This window comes from Pelodiscus sinensis, chromosome 11 (genome assembly GCF_052426305.1).
Source record: "Pelodiscus sinensis isolate ZL-2025 chromosome 11, ASM5242630v1, whole genome shotgun sequence".
In the NCBI taxonomy this organism is placed as follows: domain Eukaryota; kingdom Metazoa; phylum Chordata; order Testudines; family Trionychidae; genus Pelodiscus; species Pelodiscus sinensis.
In genome coordinates, this window is record NC_143062.1 from 29,895,954 (window position 1) to 29,913,597 (window position 17,644).

Consider the following 17,644-nt stretch of genomic DNA (forward strand, 5'->3'; position numbering starts at 1 on the left):
TCAGGGAGGGGGGAGGGAGAGGAGTGTTCTTGGTTGAGGCTGGAGTGGCCACCAGGGCACCCTGGGAAGGCTGGAGGCCCCCTATTTTGATATAAGTGTCTACACAGCACTTATTTTGAAATAGCTATTTCAAATTTGGCTTTATTCCTCGTGGAATGCGATTTACCAAATTCGAAATAAGCGCTCTGCTATTTTGAATTAATTTTGAAATAGCGATTTGGCTGTATAGACGCTAGTAAAGTTATTTTGAAATAACAGCTATTATTTCAAAATAATTTTACTGTGTAGACATACCCTTAGTGAACAATCCCCCTGCTCCATAAACAGGATGAACAATGAACAAAGAAAATGTAATCAAATGATTTATTCACAAAATATTAAAAATCTGTTTTGGCCCTGATTGAGATTGATTCAGCTGAGCCCTTATACACATGTTTATCTTTACATCCCAATGTGACTTAGGTGTATACTTAAATTGTTGAACGCAGATGGGGTCTCTCGTGCTTAAAATTAAGCATGTGTTTAAGTGCTTTGCTGAATCAAGATCTTACCTTAATGATGGAACACAGTTAAAGTCCATCTACATTAGATATTTTAATCAGAAAGTAACTGGTCCCTGACTCTGGTTTCGTTAATATATGACTGTAAACCTTTGAAACAGGAGTAATGAAAATGCATATCTTACATTGTAACTCCCATCGCAAACATTTTCTCGTATTCGCTTCTGGAGGAATAGTTGGGAATAATCTAAAAAGAGAAAAATAAAGCATTGGAATATAGCAATGGTTCTATTCCAGAGGCCAAATTCTGCTAGAGTTACTCATGTCAGTAGTAATCAATGAACATCAATGGGACGAGTCCCAAGGGTAAGGCAACTGGGCTTTGGCTGCATATAGTCTAAATATAATGGAAAAAGTAACTCCTCTGTCATGCAACTTACCTGCTTTGCAAATCTTACAGACTAGCAGAGGAGGAGATGGGTACTGGAAGGCTCAGAAGACTAACAATGGGACACAGGAACTTTCACCTGTGGTTCACTCATTAAGATCTGGCCTAGGCTGATGGAGACAGAAAATTATGGCCATCTGATGAGGACAGAATTCAGCCCTTAATTATACCAATGTAGAGAGAGTAGCACTGGAATAAATGAGGGCAGAATTTGGCTTTATGCATTTTCTTTTATTCATGTTGTGAAAATCTAATAAGGAATAAGTTTAAAAACAGCCTAAGATGAGGTGAACAGAATGAAATGGAAATACCCACCATGCCATTGGTGATGATTAATCGAGGTGCATACCGATGACTGGGGAAGAGACCCAAAGGATGTCCACTGTACATCACTAAAGTTTGCTCTTCGGTCATCTCAGACAAATAATGCATTGCCAGCCAGAACTGGAAATTAAGCAAAGGAAAACTAGCAAATCTGTTTCCATCTTGCAACAATCTGTCTTCACTGAGCTCTTAAATTCCTAGTATAAGAACATCTGTGTGGCTAACATAATGTATTTATATAGAGAAAAATCAACCAGAGCCTTAGCTACATTCTTGCTCTTAATAAGGTATATTAAAAGGATGCTGCTCAACAGCAAATACATAAATTACTAGTGAGAAAATTCTGAACATGCTTTAGAAAAAGCAGCAAAAAAGTGTATTTTTCTCCAGTACAAAACATAAACATAACTTTCTAGCATTTAATGCATCATTTTTGGAATTGTTCTCATTTTAACCTGAAATGAGCCATTTGGTTCTGACACTTTTCTGAAAATCTTCCCAGTATCAAATACAAAACATTTCTTTTTTAAAAAACAGCAACAAAAACATGCTGAGCCCTCATCGATATCAAGATTTCAAAATCTCCTATGGCTTCTTGCCTTTGAAATAAATATGGATTACAATTGAAACTGGAAGGTGAATGAAGTTTCAATCTCAAACAAAAATCATCGCTTTTCATCATGTTGAGAAAATACAATCCATGATACATTTAGAAACAAAAAAATCCCAGCCTCATCTGCAAAATTAAAGCATTACTGTGTATTTAAACCAGAGAGCAGAATTTGTCCCTTAGGCTATGTCCACACAGCAGCGTTTTTTTGTAATAACTAATGTTATTCCGAAATAACATAGTCTGCAGCTATGTCAATGGCATACCTTAAGTTGCGTAGCTTATTTCAGCTATAGCCCTGCTGTGTAGCTGTGCCCTTAGTCTATAAACTGGTTGCAGGGTTAATTCAAGTCCGTTATTTTCCAGCAGAAAGTTCATGTTATTGCAAGTGAATTTTTTCAACACGTGGTTATGGACTGAAAACACACAAAGCAGTCACATTTTGCTATATTTTATGTACAAACACTATCCCTCTGGCTGATGAATAAGCAGTAATGCATATCTCTAAAGGAAAGCACATCCTGCTCTCCTGGGTTAAAAAGAATAGTCTAGGTCACAATTCTAACTCTTGAAGCTAAAGTGAGGGAAATTAGGTATTAGAAATGGATTTTCCTTTCATAATTTACTTGGAAGAAAGCAAGGGGTTATGCAAATGATACCACCCAAACCATCCTTTTCAGGATAAATTTTGCAATGGAAAAAAAGTACTCTGATTTCAAGACATGAACACACACAGAGAACAAAGTGTCCTCATCACAACCCAATCATTCATCCGATTGCTACTCTAAAGTAACTAGGAACAAAAAGTTATTGTTTGTTCTTCAGTGAAACTCCTGCCGTTCACGGCTCTATCTAATTTGGACAAGATTGCGGGAACTAGAGAAAGGACAGAGTGTTACCAAATTTTGCATTGCTTGTGTTTCACCTTGTAGTTTCACTTCTGCCCTGAGGTATGCCAGCCTCTGAAAACACAAGCATGCTTCTAATTTAATTGGAGGTGCTGTTCATATTAAATTAGAATCAGGGTCTTATAAGTAATTTATAAGAAATGCAGTACACTTCCATAGTACCTTCCACCCAAGGCCCCAAAGCACTTTGCCAACAAATTAATTTATCCTCCAAAAGCCCTTTTAGTGGGGTAAAGACTACAACCCACATTTCAAAGATTTGGAAACTGAGGCACAAGTGATGTGCCCCAGGTCTCACATGAACTGTCAATAAAACTCAGGTCTGTCATCACACAGACCTGTTCCATAACCACAAAACCATTCATTTACCCTTATCTGTAAATTAAGGTATTTTTTGTAAAACAAACAAGGGACCAAAATCAGAGAAGCTTCAGCAGGGATATACCTGATCCAGTGCATTTCTGTTTTACTGGTATTTTTATCTGTGTGAAGTGCAGAGAAGTCTCAGAATAATGTGCAGAGCTCATGTAAGCTCTGGAAGGAATTCACAGCCAGAATCCTTCTAGATCTTCCAGTCTGCAGGGAGAGGCTCATGTCTCTGCTATATCCCTTACAGTGGATGCAACATATTCCTGCCTGCATACCTGTCCAGATCTACCAGCAGCAGGAAAAGACAATAGCCTCACCACATTTCTCTTCTCTTCCACCTCTGGAATGTTTTGCATCTCAAAGGGATTCATGGAGGGAGTAGTTTCTGAGTTCATAGGAACTGTCTTTATACTCTGCTGAATGAGGGGTGTATGAAAGACGCTCATTGAATGTCAGTGATTTTGTTGAAATATTTTTTCATGTGCAAATTTCAGTGTTTGCAAAGTGTTTGGGTTACTACACTGCACTGCATGCCACTACAATGAAGAATGGAGACAATACAGTGTGCAGAGGTTTGTTCTATGAGTAGAACAACACCTGACATTTTAAAATCTTTTCCTCTAGAGGGGAAAGCAAACTCCCACAGACATTGGTGTGAGCAAGGTATCTGTACAAGTGGGGGAGTAACATTAAATTACAAGATTATTGAGCTATCAGGCAATATGGGTGTCTTCCACCATGTTCTGCAAACCCAGCTTTGACTCCAAGTTTAAGATTTGGATTTTAGGAACCATTAAACCTTCCAGACCCAGAATTTAGATTTAAACCTTGACCATACCTCTTTACCAAAGTCATTCAGGGTATGTCTAGAACACATGGCTCCGTCGACGGAGCCATGTAGATGAGTTTACTAGACATAGAAAAATGAAGTGGCGATTTAAATAATCGCCTCTTCATTTACATCAAAATGGCCACCGCGCTGTGCCGACAATCAGCTGATCGGCACAGTGAGGCAGTCTAAATGCTTCGCGGTTGACAAGGGAAGCCTTTGTCGACCACTCCAGTAAACCTCGTTTCATGAGGCATACCGGAGCGGTCAACAAAGGCTTCCCTTGTCGACCGCGGAGAGTCTAGACTGCCCCACTGTGCTGATCAGCTGATCGTCAGCACAGCGCGGCGGCCATTTTGATGTAAATGAAGCAGTGATTATTTCAATTGCCACTTCATTTTGCTATGTCTAATAAACTGATCTACATGGCTCCATCGACGGAGCCATGTAGTCTAGACATACCTTCAGTGTTACCAAAACTGAAGCTAAACTGGACAAAGAAATGGTCAGCTAGTACTTCTCAAATGTCCTCAGCTATTTTTTTAAAATTGTTGGAAAGAGACTCAAGATTGTGCTTTTTAAGTCAAACTGAACATTGTACATGAGTTGCATGTTTTATGAACTAGTGTGAAATTAGAAGAAACAAACAAATACGCATTATTACATCTTAGGATGCAGTTTGCCTTTAAAATTATCTGAACAAACCAGGAGTGCATGGCAGATGTACAAAAGAAGGAAAATAAATTATCTTAAAATACACAATTATCATCACAACATTTCTATTTGGCAGCATGTGCTTTCCTCACTAAAAGCTCTGTATATCTTTAGAGTTAATAACTCAGCATTCATCTACCCAAACAGGATGTTTTGGAATATTATGAGACAATGACTGCCAAGAATTTATCACAAACTCTGCCTAAGTAGAATGGAGGTCAGATGGGTGAAATCTGATCTACTTTTTCACAAGGCCTCTGGTTGCAAATAAATCCATGTCATACCTGAGCCCAGTTGCTGAAGACTTGTCCATTTCCTCCATAAGTTACAAGCTCCTGGGGAAACTAAGAAAGGCACAATATAATTACATTACAGCTAGTGCTTTCCTGCAATATTTCGGAATGGCTCCTCTGTAACAATGAGAATTAGAGCCATTTATTTGCATAGCTCTTGCCCACATTGGTTGGAGTGGTGGAGGAAGGGTATTTCTTCCTTGCAGATTCTTGGTATCCATGGAATAAGCAGGGATCACTCTCCAGATTCTACAGCCCCTTAACTCCATCATTGGAGGAAAGCTAGAACCTCCAGGAAATCATCTTGCTTTGCTCTCTAGACTCAGTGGCTCCCAGTGTGAGAGAAGACAATAATTTTACCACATTTACGGATGTGTACAAGGGCCTATAAATGTACACAGCCAAAATCCCACCCCTTTCCTCCAACCAAACTGAACATCTTGGCTGCAGGTATTCTGGACTCCCATAATTGATTTTAAAAAAAGCCTAATTGATTAAAAAAAAAAGTCAACTAGATAAAGAACCTCCAGTAGTCACCAACTCCACTTCAGTGTGTCCCAATAGAGGTTAAAAATCATAAATCATAAAAATCATAGCTTTAGCATCTAAAAATGCCCCACTTTGTATGCCTCTGACATGCATAATTCCCACTAAAGTCCTTAGGATTACATCATATGGGACTGCAAGTCTAAGCCCTACACAGATCCCAGTCCTGAGAAATATGGTGCACTCTTAACCCTAATTAAAACAAAAGGAAGTGGCTGGTCCTCAGTCCTCCAGGAGATGCTCAGAAACCTTGCAGGGTCACTCCCACAAAAAGTATCATTTTGGCATCCCACACTATACATACACTCGCCTGTAGATTCTCAAAATGGCCTGTTTAATTCACATAAAAAGAAGCCAGCTCTACAGTGGTTGGAGATGAAATCACCTTTGTGTAGAGGACCAGCACAAGATTTAAGCACCACTTCAATCCCATTTAATCCTTATATTGAAGATCTGAATGAGAGTAAGTGGTACACAAATCTTGCATAGGTCCTAAAATACTCAGTGTATATGTGAGCATAAGGAGTGAATTACTTTTAAGTTCCATTCCTTTATTTCTATGGTACATTACCTGGGCCACTGAGGGATCCAGATTATTCATGATCATGTGCATTATTGCAGCAGCTGTTTTGGTTTTGCAAGGATATTCCTCTATGGGGTATGCTCTGAAACAAATATACTTGGATGTCAGTAAGGATTTTGCTTAAGAAAAAAAAGACAATGACATATTTAGCTGCCCCCAAACTTCCTGAAGCTGCAGGTACTGATTCACAAGGAAAGAAGAATCAAAAAATAAAATACAGCTCAAGTCTAAAAAAAACCCACTTCTTTAGATTATCAGTTTATGTATTTGAGATTCATCCAAGCTAATCCAAGAATATTTATAAATACTTTTATTCAGCATTTTTCTACCTTTATTTGTTGAATCAATTATTCACAAATAGGATCTAATGTGTTCTTGTTACTACTGATAGCCCTGAAAAACCAATGGAAAAGAGAGCTCAATACTTTCTAGTGTCCCATCACCAGCATTGTTTTCTAGGTGCCAATTTCAGGGCCACTCAGTTATATCCATGTGACTCCACCAAAGACAGTAGGGCTCCCCAGGTTTCACTGAGGGCACAGTTTGGCCTGTACCATTTGTGATGCTGGAGAAGAAAAGGTCCCAGCTTGATTCTCCTTTCCTAGATTGAGTTTGCAAGGTTAGCAGTTAGAACAAAATCTACATTTTTATTTGTAAGCTGAGAACATTTGATCTAGAAATCACTGAGACCTAATGTAAATGGAATCCTGCAGTGGTATTTCTACAGACCCATTTTACAGAACAAGATCACTCTTCAGAGCTATTGTCTCATTGCTACCCTGCACTCCTCCTCCTCCTCCACTATTTGTTATATCAGCTTGTTCTGAGATATTTATTCTTATGCTTATACTGTACATTCTTCAGGGTAAGGACTTTTTTTATATATGTTTGTGCAGGGCACAGCACAATGGATCAGGGACGTCGAGGGGCTAAACCACATCAATCATACTGATAACATCAGAAAGTGTGTAACCATCATAAAAAGGTTTCACTATTTTGCTTCCTCCTATTCCACAAGCAGAAAAGCTGTTATGGCCATCAGAAGGTCATTCTGGCAGGATAGACAGAGTGACATGTTTGATATGTCTAAACCGGTATCCTTCTGTTTGCACACAGACATGTGATGGCTAGACTTCTGCTTCATATAGAAAGATGTTTAATCTGAACAGGTTTGGATGATACCTGCCAGTGACATTGATCAGACATTGGCTGACCAACTTGTAACTCCAAACTGAAAATGTGTATTGCATAAATTTACTAGCTGGTCTCACCCCCTTACACGTATTTCCTTTAGTTTACCTGTATTCTGGAAGACAAAGAGAAAACTGTCTTGTAATCACCACTAAACTAAAAAGAAAGTTGCTTTTTAAAAAATGCATGGGTTTTTGTTTGTTTGGGGGAAATAACAAAACAAGTACTGGATAACTAAAATAATTTATTATGACATAAGATTAATGGATACACATATCAAAGTTGTACACACTTGTACTGAGGTTGAGATGGACGTGATCTCATAGGGTATGTCTACACTTTCAGCCTATTTCGGAATAGGGCTGCAAATGTAGGCATTCGGAATTGCAAATCAAGCCCAGGATATAAATATCCTGCGCTTGATCTGCATCTTCCTGGCCGGGCGCCATTTTTGAAATGTACAAGCCTGGAATAACTGCCCGTGTCTACACCGGCCATGAAACAGGCGTTTGAAATAAAGCCCTATTTCGAACTACCTGTTAAACCTCATTGCAGGAGGACTTCATGAAGGCAGATTTCAGCAAACGTAGAGAATTGGTAGGTAAGATTCTGTGAGAAGCAAGTCATCAGGAAAAAGGAGTTCAGGAGAACTGGCAGTTTTTAAAAGAGACATTATTGAGGGGACGAGCAAAGGTAAAAGTATGCCAGTGCCAAGGAGACTGGCTGGCTAGGAGCAGGGCTCTGGATGTTGCCCGCATCCTGGGCTGTGTGGTCCCTGGTGCCCTGGCCAGCCTCAGGGGTGCAGTGGCCAGATAGCATGTTCTCCACTGCCCAGGGATCTGGTAGCTGGGCAGCCCAGCGCCTTCACTTCCATCCTTGAACTCCCCCCACACTCCTCCACCCCTTGACCTGAGTCTCTCTGACACAGTAATCCCCTGCTCTGAGCTCCCCCGCACACACACCGCACAACTTCCTGCCCCGGCTCTTGCATACCCCACTCCCTCCACACCCCTGCTCTGAGCCCATTACAACTGTCAACCCCCTGCCCTGACTCCTGTGCCCCCTCTCCCGCCACATCCCCAATCCCTGCCCTAAGGTCCCCCACACCCACACACAACCCAGCACCCTGCCCTGAGCCTCTAGCACTCCATCCCACACTTAAATGTTTTACAGGTACTGTTCTGTCGCAACACCCCCCAGGGCCCTGTCCTGGCCCCCTCCCAGGGGCAGGGAGGATGCAATATGACAGTACCTCTAAGAAATTTAAGTTACTTTCACCCCTGGAAGAGCAAGCAATTCCAATGAGTAGGAAAGATATACATTAAGACTGCACTGACTTAACCAGGAGACCTTCAATGGCCTAAACCTCAAAAAAGAATCACACAAAAAAGCTGAAACTAGGTCAAATTATGAAGGATGAATACAAGAAAACAACATAAGAATGTAGGGACAAAAATAGAAAGGCCAAGGCACAAAATGAGATTAAACTCATTAGGGGCATAAAGGGTAACCAGAACACATTTTACAAAGACATTGGAAAAAAGAAGAGGACCGAGAACTAGGTACACCATTACTCAAGGAGAAGGAAGGAAGGACAATTACAAAAAAAAGGCTGCAACAGCTGACATGTTAAATGCCTTCTTTGGCCGAGTCTACACTGGCAAGTTACAGTGCAGTGAATCAGTTCCCAGCTCTGTAACTTCCACGGTGTCCTCACTGACAAGGCATTTATGGTGCACTAGCTCTGCAGTTGCTGTGCTCTAGGTACAATATCTCCGTGAGAAGCGTAGAGCTTGTTGCTCTCTGGAGAGTGCACAAGGGTGCCAGTGTGGATACAGTAGTTTAGTACTGCGGTGTGGCTGGCCTCTGGCACCCTTCCCACAATGCCAGCTCATGCCTCTCTGGTCATCTGTTTGGACTCTACTGCCCTGCTCTCAGGTGACCAACCCCCAGACCCGCCCTTTGGGTTCTTTTCAAAATTTGAAAGTCTCCTTCCTGTTTGTTCAGAAACTCGTGGTGTGTTCTCAGTGCCTCTCTCCAGTTGGCAATGCCTGCTCCACACACCTGGAGAGTCCCTGCTTGGACATGCCAAGGTGTTGGATCACATCAGTGTTTGGGGAGCAGAGGCTGTCCAGTCCCAGCTGCACTTCAGCCCTAGGAATTATGATACCGACAGGCAAATCAGCTCAACCTGTTATTCAACTGCTCCTTTCTGTGGTCAAGGCTCCCCATGTATGATGTCATGGGCCACACCATTAAGGGACAGGCAGGGTCTCCAAGGATAACAAAAGGCATTTCCACTTCCCCCATGGTGATCTTCTGGTCCAGGAAGTAAGTCCTCACATGCAGCATCCTGAACAGGCCAGTGTTCCGAGAGACGTGAGCCTCATGCACCTTTCCAGAGCAGCCTGTGTTAATGTCTGTGAAACACCATAGTCATCCGCAAGTGCCTGAAGAACCATAGAGAAACTGGCTAATGCACTCAGAGGCTAGGTGGTCTGGTGCCAGAATTGAAATGTGTGTGCCATCTATGACTCCACCGCAGCTTGGGAAACCCATCGATGCAAAGCCATCCGCAATTTCACACACGTTGCCCAGAGTCACAGCCTTTTGGAGCAGAATGTGATTGATGGCCCACTCCAAACTGATTGGCGACCAAGTGAAAGCTGTCTGGAGTATCTGGCTTCCACAGTGCAATCGCCACACACTACTCAACTGGCAGGGCAGCTCTCATTTGCATGTCCTTGTGCCACAGGGAGGGAGGCGAGCTCTGCATACAGTCCAATGAAAGTGACTTTCCTCATCCGAAAGTTCTGCAGCCACAGCTCCTCATCACAGCCTTGCGTGATGCTGTGATCCCACCACTCAGTACTTGTTTCCAAAGCCCCAAATTGGCATTCCACTGTGGTCAGCACCTCTGTGAATGCCACAAGAAATTGTGTGTCGTATGTGGACTCCTCATTGTCACTTTGCAGCTTCAGGAATAACTTGATTGTCATTACCCTGACTCTGATATGTTAGTGAAACCTATCAGCATTTTCAACAGCTGGGGATCCATTCCTGCAGATCGAGGAGGCGGAGCGCGCAGCACAAAAGCCCTTGAAAGATGGCGCCAGATGCAGATAAAAGCACAGGGGTTGTTGGGATGTGAAATGATGCACCACGGGACACTGGGACAAGGCCCAGGATACTCCGTACTTCCCCTCCACCTTTCCAAAAATCTCTGTGGAGGAAGAGAAAGACGTGCTCTTTGAGAGAGCTGTACTGCATGCACTGCTCCGAAAGCCACTGCAAGTGCCACAAGTGTGGTCATGCTAATGCACTGGCAGCTGACTGTGTGGACAACAGTGTTTTCATTGCTGCACTCTGATTGGTGCTGTAACTGCCAGTGCAGACATGGCCTTTGTTTTAGTTTTCACCAAAAAGATTAGCAATGAGATGACTAACCTCAGTGTAAATGGGGTAGGATCTGTAGCTAGCACCGGGAAACAAGTTAAGAATTATGTAGACAAGTTAGATGTCTTCATGTCAGCAGGACCTGATGAAATCCATCCTAGAATATTTAAGCAACTGGCTGAAGAGATCTGAGTCATTTTCCATTATCACTGAGAATTTATGGAGTATGGAAGAGACTGCAGAGCACTGGAAAAAAGCAACTATAATACTCGCCTATAAAAAAAGGGAATAAGAACAACTCAGAGAATTCTAAACCAGTCATCTTAACTTCAAGGCCAAAAAAGATAATGGAGTCAATAATAAAAAAACTAATTTGTATACACCTAGAGGATAAGAAGATAATACGTAACAGTCAACATAGATTTGTCATGAACAAATCACATTAAAACAACCTAATACCCTCAGGCATGTAGCTGTGCAGTTTAAAGCTCAGTCCATGTATCTTTCTGCTCTGCAGAGATGGGGAAGCTTCCTGCAATCTCCCTGCCCAATCCTCAGCTCCTAGTGGCCAGAAACAACTTGCCCATTGGAACTGACCCAAGCCAATCTCTCAGCTCCTATTGGCTGGAAACAACCAGCCAATAAGAGCTGAGAGATTGACCTGGAGGATGGGGCAAGTCTCTTCCCCCTCCCAGAGCTGAGAGCCACATGAGGTTTGCAGCTTGCAGTTTTAAGTGAGTTGGGGCTGCAGCAGGCAGAGAGCCCAGCCCGTTTGGGGGTGCTGCAGGGCTGCTGGCTTAGGTGAGCACCTCCCAGCCAGAGCCTGCCTCTGGTATCCCAGCCCCTCCTACATCCCAACTTCCTCCCTAGCTCGCTATCCAAACGCACTGCACCACCTTGCCCTGGGTCACAACTCCCTCCCAGACCCTGTAGCCTCTCCTACACCGCTCCCCCAGGCCAGAATCCTCTCCTGCACCCAAACGCCCTCCCAGATCCTGCACCCCAAACTCTTGCCCCAAGTCACCACCTACACCCTCTGTAGTCTGCACCCCCTTTTCCCCTTCTGCCAGGTCATAGCTCCCTCCCAGACTTTGCACCCTCTCCTAGTGCCCCTCTCCCAAGCCAGAATCCTCTCCCTGACACTACACCCCTAACCCAGGTCACAACTCCCTTTTTTCCCCAAACTTCCTTACTGACCTCACACCATCTCCTGCACCCCAATCCCTTACCCCGTATGCCCTTCTGTGGCCCACAGAAAAGTGCAGCCCTTGACCACTTTCCAAAATCTTGGAGTGGCCCTCCAAATTATTGCCCACCCTGGCCTACATCAAGGGTGGGCAATAATTTTTATGGGGGAGGGTACTCCAAAAGTTTGGAAAATGGTCAAAGGCTACACTATTTCATGATATTGATGGAGGAGGTGCAGGGTCTGAAATGGAGCAGGAAGGTGCAGGAGGGAGCTTGGGGTAAGGAAAAGTGGCAAGGAGTCCTGTGGCACCTTATAGACTAACCGAAGTGTTGGAGCATAAGCTATCATGGGCAAAGACCCACTTCGTCGGATGCATGTGGGATAAGGAAGGGAGTATGAGTGAAGGAGGCAGTTGTGACCTAGGATACTGGGCTGGGGTTTAGGGGGTTGGATTGTGACCTAAGGCAGGGAATTGGGGTACAGAAGGGATGCACGGGTTTGGGTTGTGATCTAGGGCAGGGAATTGGAGTGCCAGATCTGGGAGGGGTTATGGGTGTAGGAGGGGGGCAGAGGATTTGGATATATGGAGTAGGGGGGCAGGAATGGGAGACAGAGGGTTGGGGAAGGGAAAGTTTGGGGTGGCAGAGACAGGCTCTGGCCAGGAGACTTACCAGCCAGCAGCCCATTCCTGAATTAACCTCCCTGCCTGCCCCATCCCCACACAGGCTGAAGCCATGTGCTCTGTGAATAACTACTAGCCCCTTGTTCTTCGTGGCTGGCTGTTATGGAAACAGGCAGCTCCCGTTGGTCAATTTCTGACCAGAGGCCAGCCAATGGGAGTGTACTGGGGGTGGGAGCAGCTCCTAAAGCCTTCTCCCCTCCCCTCTGGGCTCAGTTTTTAAAGTGAAACCGCCCCGCAACTGCATTTCTTAGTGGTGTGCGGGTGGAGTAAGGCAAGTTGGGAGCCTTCCTGGGGCTCTCCGTAACATCCGCGGGCTGGATCTGGTGGCTTGGTGGGCCAGATGCAGCCCACAGGCTGTATTTTGTCCAGGCCTGGTCTAGATGAATCTACTATAAGGTGGGTGCACACTTGTTTGAAAAACTATATATGGGAAGTAGTTATCTATGGTTCACAGCCAAGCTGGAAAGGTATATTAAATCAGATTAGTCCTGGGTCTGGATTTATTCAATAGCTTCACAAATGTTTTGGATAATGGCTAACAAATACACTTTAAAAGTCTGCAGATGATACCAAGATGGGAAGGATTATAAGCACCCTGAAGGACAGTAATAGAATTCAAAATGATCTGAAATAAAATGGTCTGAAATAAAGAGAATGAAATTCAATAAGGACAAATGCAAAGTATTACACATAGGAAGGAATAATCAGTTGCATAAATACCAAATGGGAAGTTACTGCGTAGGAAGGAGTACTGCAGAAAAGGGTCAGAGGTTATAATGGATCACAATCTAAATACGAGTCAATAGTGTAATACTATTCTCAAACAATGAAAATACCATTCTGGGATGTATTAGTAGGAATTTTGTAAGCAAGACACAAAAAGTAATTCTTCCACTCTTCCAACACTAATAAGATCTCAACTGCAGTGGTGCGTCCAATTCTGGACACCACCCTTCAGGGAAGATGTGAGCAAACTGGAAAAAAAGTTCAGAAGAGAACAACAAAAATGGTTAAAAGTCTAAAAAATATGACCTGCGAGAAAAATCGGGAGGGGGGGGGGAATGTGTTTGTTTAGTCTGGAGAAGCGAAGACTGAGCAGGGGGACATGAAATATATAAAAGGCTGATATAAATAGGAGGGTGATAAATTGTTCTTATCCACTGAGGACAGGACAAGAAGCAATAGGCTTAAATTGTAGCAAGGGAGATTTAGGTTGGACATAAGAAAAACTTCCTAACTGTCAGGGTAATTAAGAACTGGAAAAATTAACTAGGTAGGTTGTGAAAGCTCTGTTAGGGGAGGTTTTTAAGAACAGTTTAGATAAACACTTGTCAGGGATGGTCTAGATAATACTTAGTCTTGCCTCAGTACAGGACTGGTTCCATAAGCAACCATACAACCTATTCTTAGATATTTGCTATCACAAAGAATGTTGTTATTTGAACAAGGATATTATTGAAACAGAAGCATGCTGGACCACATTCCATAGGAAACACAAATAAACAAACGAGAACAACCAAAGTTTCCCAGGTGGAAACGAAAAGACTTTTTTTATTTTTAAGATTCAAATAAACTGTTGCATAAATGGAAAACGAAAAATAAACATGCTATAAAAATATCTGATGCAATCAAAGAATTATTGACAAGAGATGGAAGTGACCTGGTGAGTCATGTACTCCAGTCACAGTTGTGGTAAGTTCATCCCCAATGTTTTAGTTCTCAGTGCTTTGTGCTACCTAGAGTCCATTCCTGCAGTCCTGTTCAGAGAAAACTCCCAACATTTTTACAGTGCACTTTGTTTTAGTTCAGGTCTGCAGGATTTGGCCCCCCGTCTTGTGCTGACAGCTTGGAGACACCACTGTCTGCAAACATCTGAGTGCTTTATACTTATTTGTTTTATTTATTTAGATTTCTATTAAGATATTAAACATGCCCTTGTTTGACACAGATTAGAACATAACTAATCGGACTAAAAAGAACAGCTAATCCACTAGCAGTCCCTTGACAAAACTGCTCTGCTCCACAAATCTTTGCCCCCTTCCAAAAGATGGAGTACATTTATTGTCTTTTACAGCACCCTCCAAATGTCAACAAGGGCTAGTGTATTTCAGATCAGGGTCAGGCATCAGGTTCCCAAGCCATTCAAGAGTATTTGATTTCTCCCACTGATTCATCATCTTTTGGCTTCAACAAAATGACAGACTACAGGTTGAAATCTGCAGTCTATAAATAATAACTGAGTCGTTTTGCCAGCCAACATAATCCTGCATCAGTGGTGCATATAAGACTTACTCGTACAGTTGGGCTGGCACTTTGGATGCTTGTGAAACACTATGTACAACGTGGGCATTTGTCAGACTTCAGTGATATATTGGCTTTGTGCAGTCTCTCTGCACAGGGATGAATTTCACACCAAATGTTTTACAAGCTTTCCAGGAACTGGAATTGACAATGTAAAAGCCCAAAGTAAATGTCCCTAGACAGGGCTGCCAACATGGAAGACAGTAGGGGGTAAGGAGGACAGCTGGCCTGGGATCTGGCAATTTAAAAGGGCCCAGGACTCCTCGCCGCTGCCACCACTATTGCAGCAGCAGCAGCAGCGGCCGGAATCCTAGGCCCTTTAAATCACTGTCAGAGTCCTACATGGCACAATCCAGGCAGCCCTGTCTCTAGATTAGACCAGCTTTCAAATGAGGACCACAATGTAACAAGGACTAGAGAGGGGAAGACCTATCTATTGGCCACCCACAAAGGTGCCCAACATTTCCCTTGCTGGGCAGTGGAATGCTCACTAATACCAAAGGGAATTTTCTGTGTGGCTAGAGAGCACTGGAGAGCCCGGAATACGAAGAACCTCTGTTATGCAGCTTATGGGGCAGCATTGCAACACTATGACCAAGCCTCAATACAAATGAAATTACTATTTTGTTATTACACACGAGACACAGTAGTGAATTTCATATCCAGAGTACAAGCATGGCAGTGGCAAGTGACTGCCCTCCAAACCTTACCTCATCTCGATTTCAGGACAGAATCTGTACATGTATATATGGCCATAGAGCTTCAGCTCATCTGCAAATTCCAGCGCCAGTTCTTTATGGATTTCGGGTGGGAAATAACGCAGGGCATTCTGCAAAGCCAGCTGTCAAAGAAAAGGGCAAAGATAAATGAGGACGACTAGGTGGGTGGTTATCATAACAACATGAGCTTTAGCCGATATAATGGGAAGCCTGCCCAGACTGAAAGAAAAGAATAAGAATCTAAGAAATGAAAAAACAAAAGCATTTATGATGTTATTGCTTCATCCTAATGCTTGCACAAACAGAAAACACTCTAGTCTCCACCAACCACAGCAGCACAGAGAGGGGAGGACAGCAAAGGAGCCAGCTGATAATAACCAGGCATTAGGGTTCTATGATGGCATCCGACTACACTCAGCCAGAAAGGCAGTGATGTAGGAAACAGCTCTGCTGTCTCTAAGCAAGTGAAGATTCCCTGAGGCCAGGGAAGCCTTAACTGTGGAGATACAACCAGTTTACAACCTCTTTGCACTGCTGGAATGGCACAAATGGGCTAGACTGGGAAAGACAATCAGCTTCTCTAAGATGTTGAATAAGAGAACCCAACAACAGAGATGTATAAAGATTTCTCTGCATAAAGATAAATTTCACTCTGAGTATACTCATAGCTGGATATCTACACTTGATAGTGGATTCTTGTAGGATATCTCCTATTAAAAGTAACCTTGTGAAATCCTCATAATGAAATATAAATTCAAGATTTTTCACATTTCTTACAAACTGGAAAATGGACTGACTTTCATAGAAAACCTTGCTAAGGAATGCACGTTATTGCGGCAAAACTAAGGTCAATTTCAACTAAAATGGGCAGATTTTTGAACAAAAATGAGAACAAATAAGACTGTTTTCAGGAAAGGAAAACAAAAATATGCAAAACATGCAGAATGTTAAAAATGGAAAATGAATTGCTTGAATGAATAAAGTCATTTTGTCCAACATTTAAATAAATAAACCTAATGTACTTGTGCGAGAGAAATCATACAAAATGCTGCATATTTGATGTAAAATTTGAAATGCCCAAATAATCACAGGTGAGTGGTAATTTAGGCAAATCACACACACACACTTCTTGATACTCATCAGCTATTTATCACTGTTCCATCACTCAGAAAGTCTACCTATGAATTGATAAGGTTAACTGAAGCTATATTTTTGTCAAGTTATTTTATTTTACAGTTGTTCAACATAGCCTGAAAAAACAGGCATTGCAGGAAGTGGTTTTGGTCATGTGGTGAGTACCTAGTGTTCCTTCTTGTAAGTCAGAACTAAACCAATTCTCTATTATGCTAGGGGGAATTGTGCTGCCAAAGTAGCCATTGTTCAGACATGACAACCGTGAGGCCCTGGCCTGTGGTGGGTGCGTAGCTCTTATGACACTTTTCATTAGAGAAGGATTTTCACCCGTGACAGAGGCAGATTCACATTACATGCTGTTTGCTTATGAGTCTTCTTGCCTACATTTCAGTTGCATTAGTATTCATAACACTTTGCAATCCAAGCCTTTGCGTACTGTATTGCTATGCGTTATTATGTATTTGCTACAATTTTCTTCAGCAGTAGAAGTAATTTCATATTACACTTATTTTTGCACATAGAATTAAATTCTGCAGGCTGTGCTAAGATGCTGTATTCCCTCTGCCTGCAGAAATGTTGCCGATACTTTGCGAAGTACATTGATTTCCTTTGAGATGAAAGGTGATACACATATGCTATTATCTTTGTATAACATTTGTTAAATCATGTAACCGATATGTATTCCATATTCTGCCTTAGTAGAGCCATAATGAGGACAATAATTTTAAAATCTTTAAACGGCTAATTACACACAAAGGTCACAAAAAATATTTCCTACTTGAATTATGAATGGAAGCACTATGCAAACTGCTTTCCGGTCAAGATAGTCTCAAATCACATTTAACTTAATAGTTTCATATGGGTGATTTGAAGGGACTGGAGATACAGTTTATTTTATGATTTGGTGA

The 17,644-nt window shown here is 42.4% G+C and overlaps 1 protein-coding gene across 1 annotated transcript in view; it reads right to left on the minus strand.

Moving 5' to 3' along the window:
- UROC1 (urocanate hydratase 1) overlaps positions 1–17,644 on the minus strand; it is a 75,868-nt gene that overhangs the window by 51,399 nt on the left and 6,825 nt on the right. The window contains exons 2-6 of the mRNA XM_006131264.5: positions 15,594–15,724; positions 6,113–6,206; positions 4,987–5,046; positions 1,264–1,392; positions 686–747 (exon numbers count right to left, since the gene is read on the minus strand). Of these exons, the coding sequence (XP_006131326.2) occupies positions 686–747; positions 1,264–1,392; positions 4,987–5,046; positions 6,113–6,206; positions 15,594–15,724 (476 nt within the window). The remainder of the gene's footprint in view (positions 1–685; positions 748–1,263; positions 1,393–4,986; positions 5,047–6,112; positions 6,207–15,593; positions 15,725–17,644) is intronic.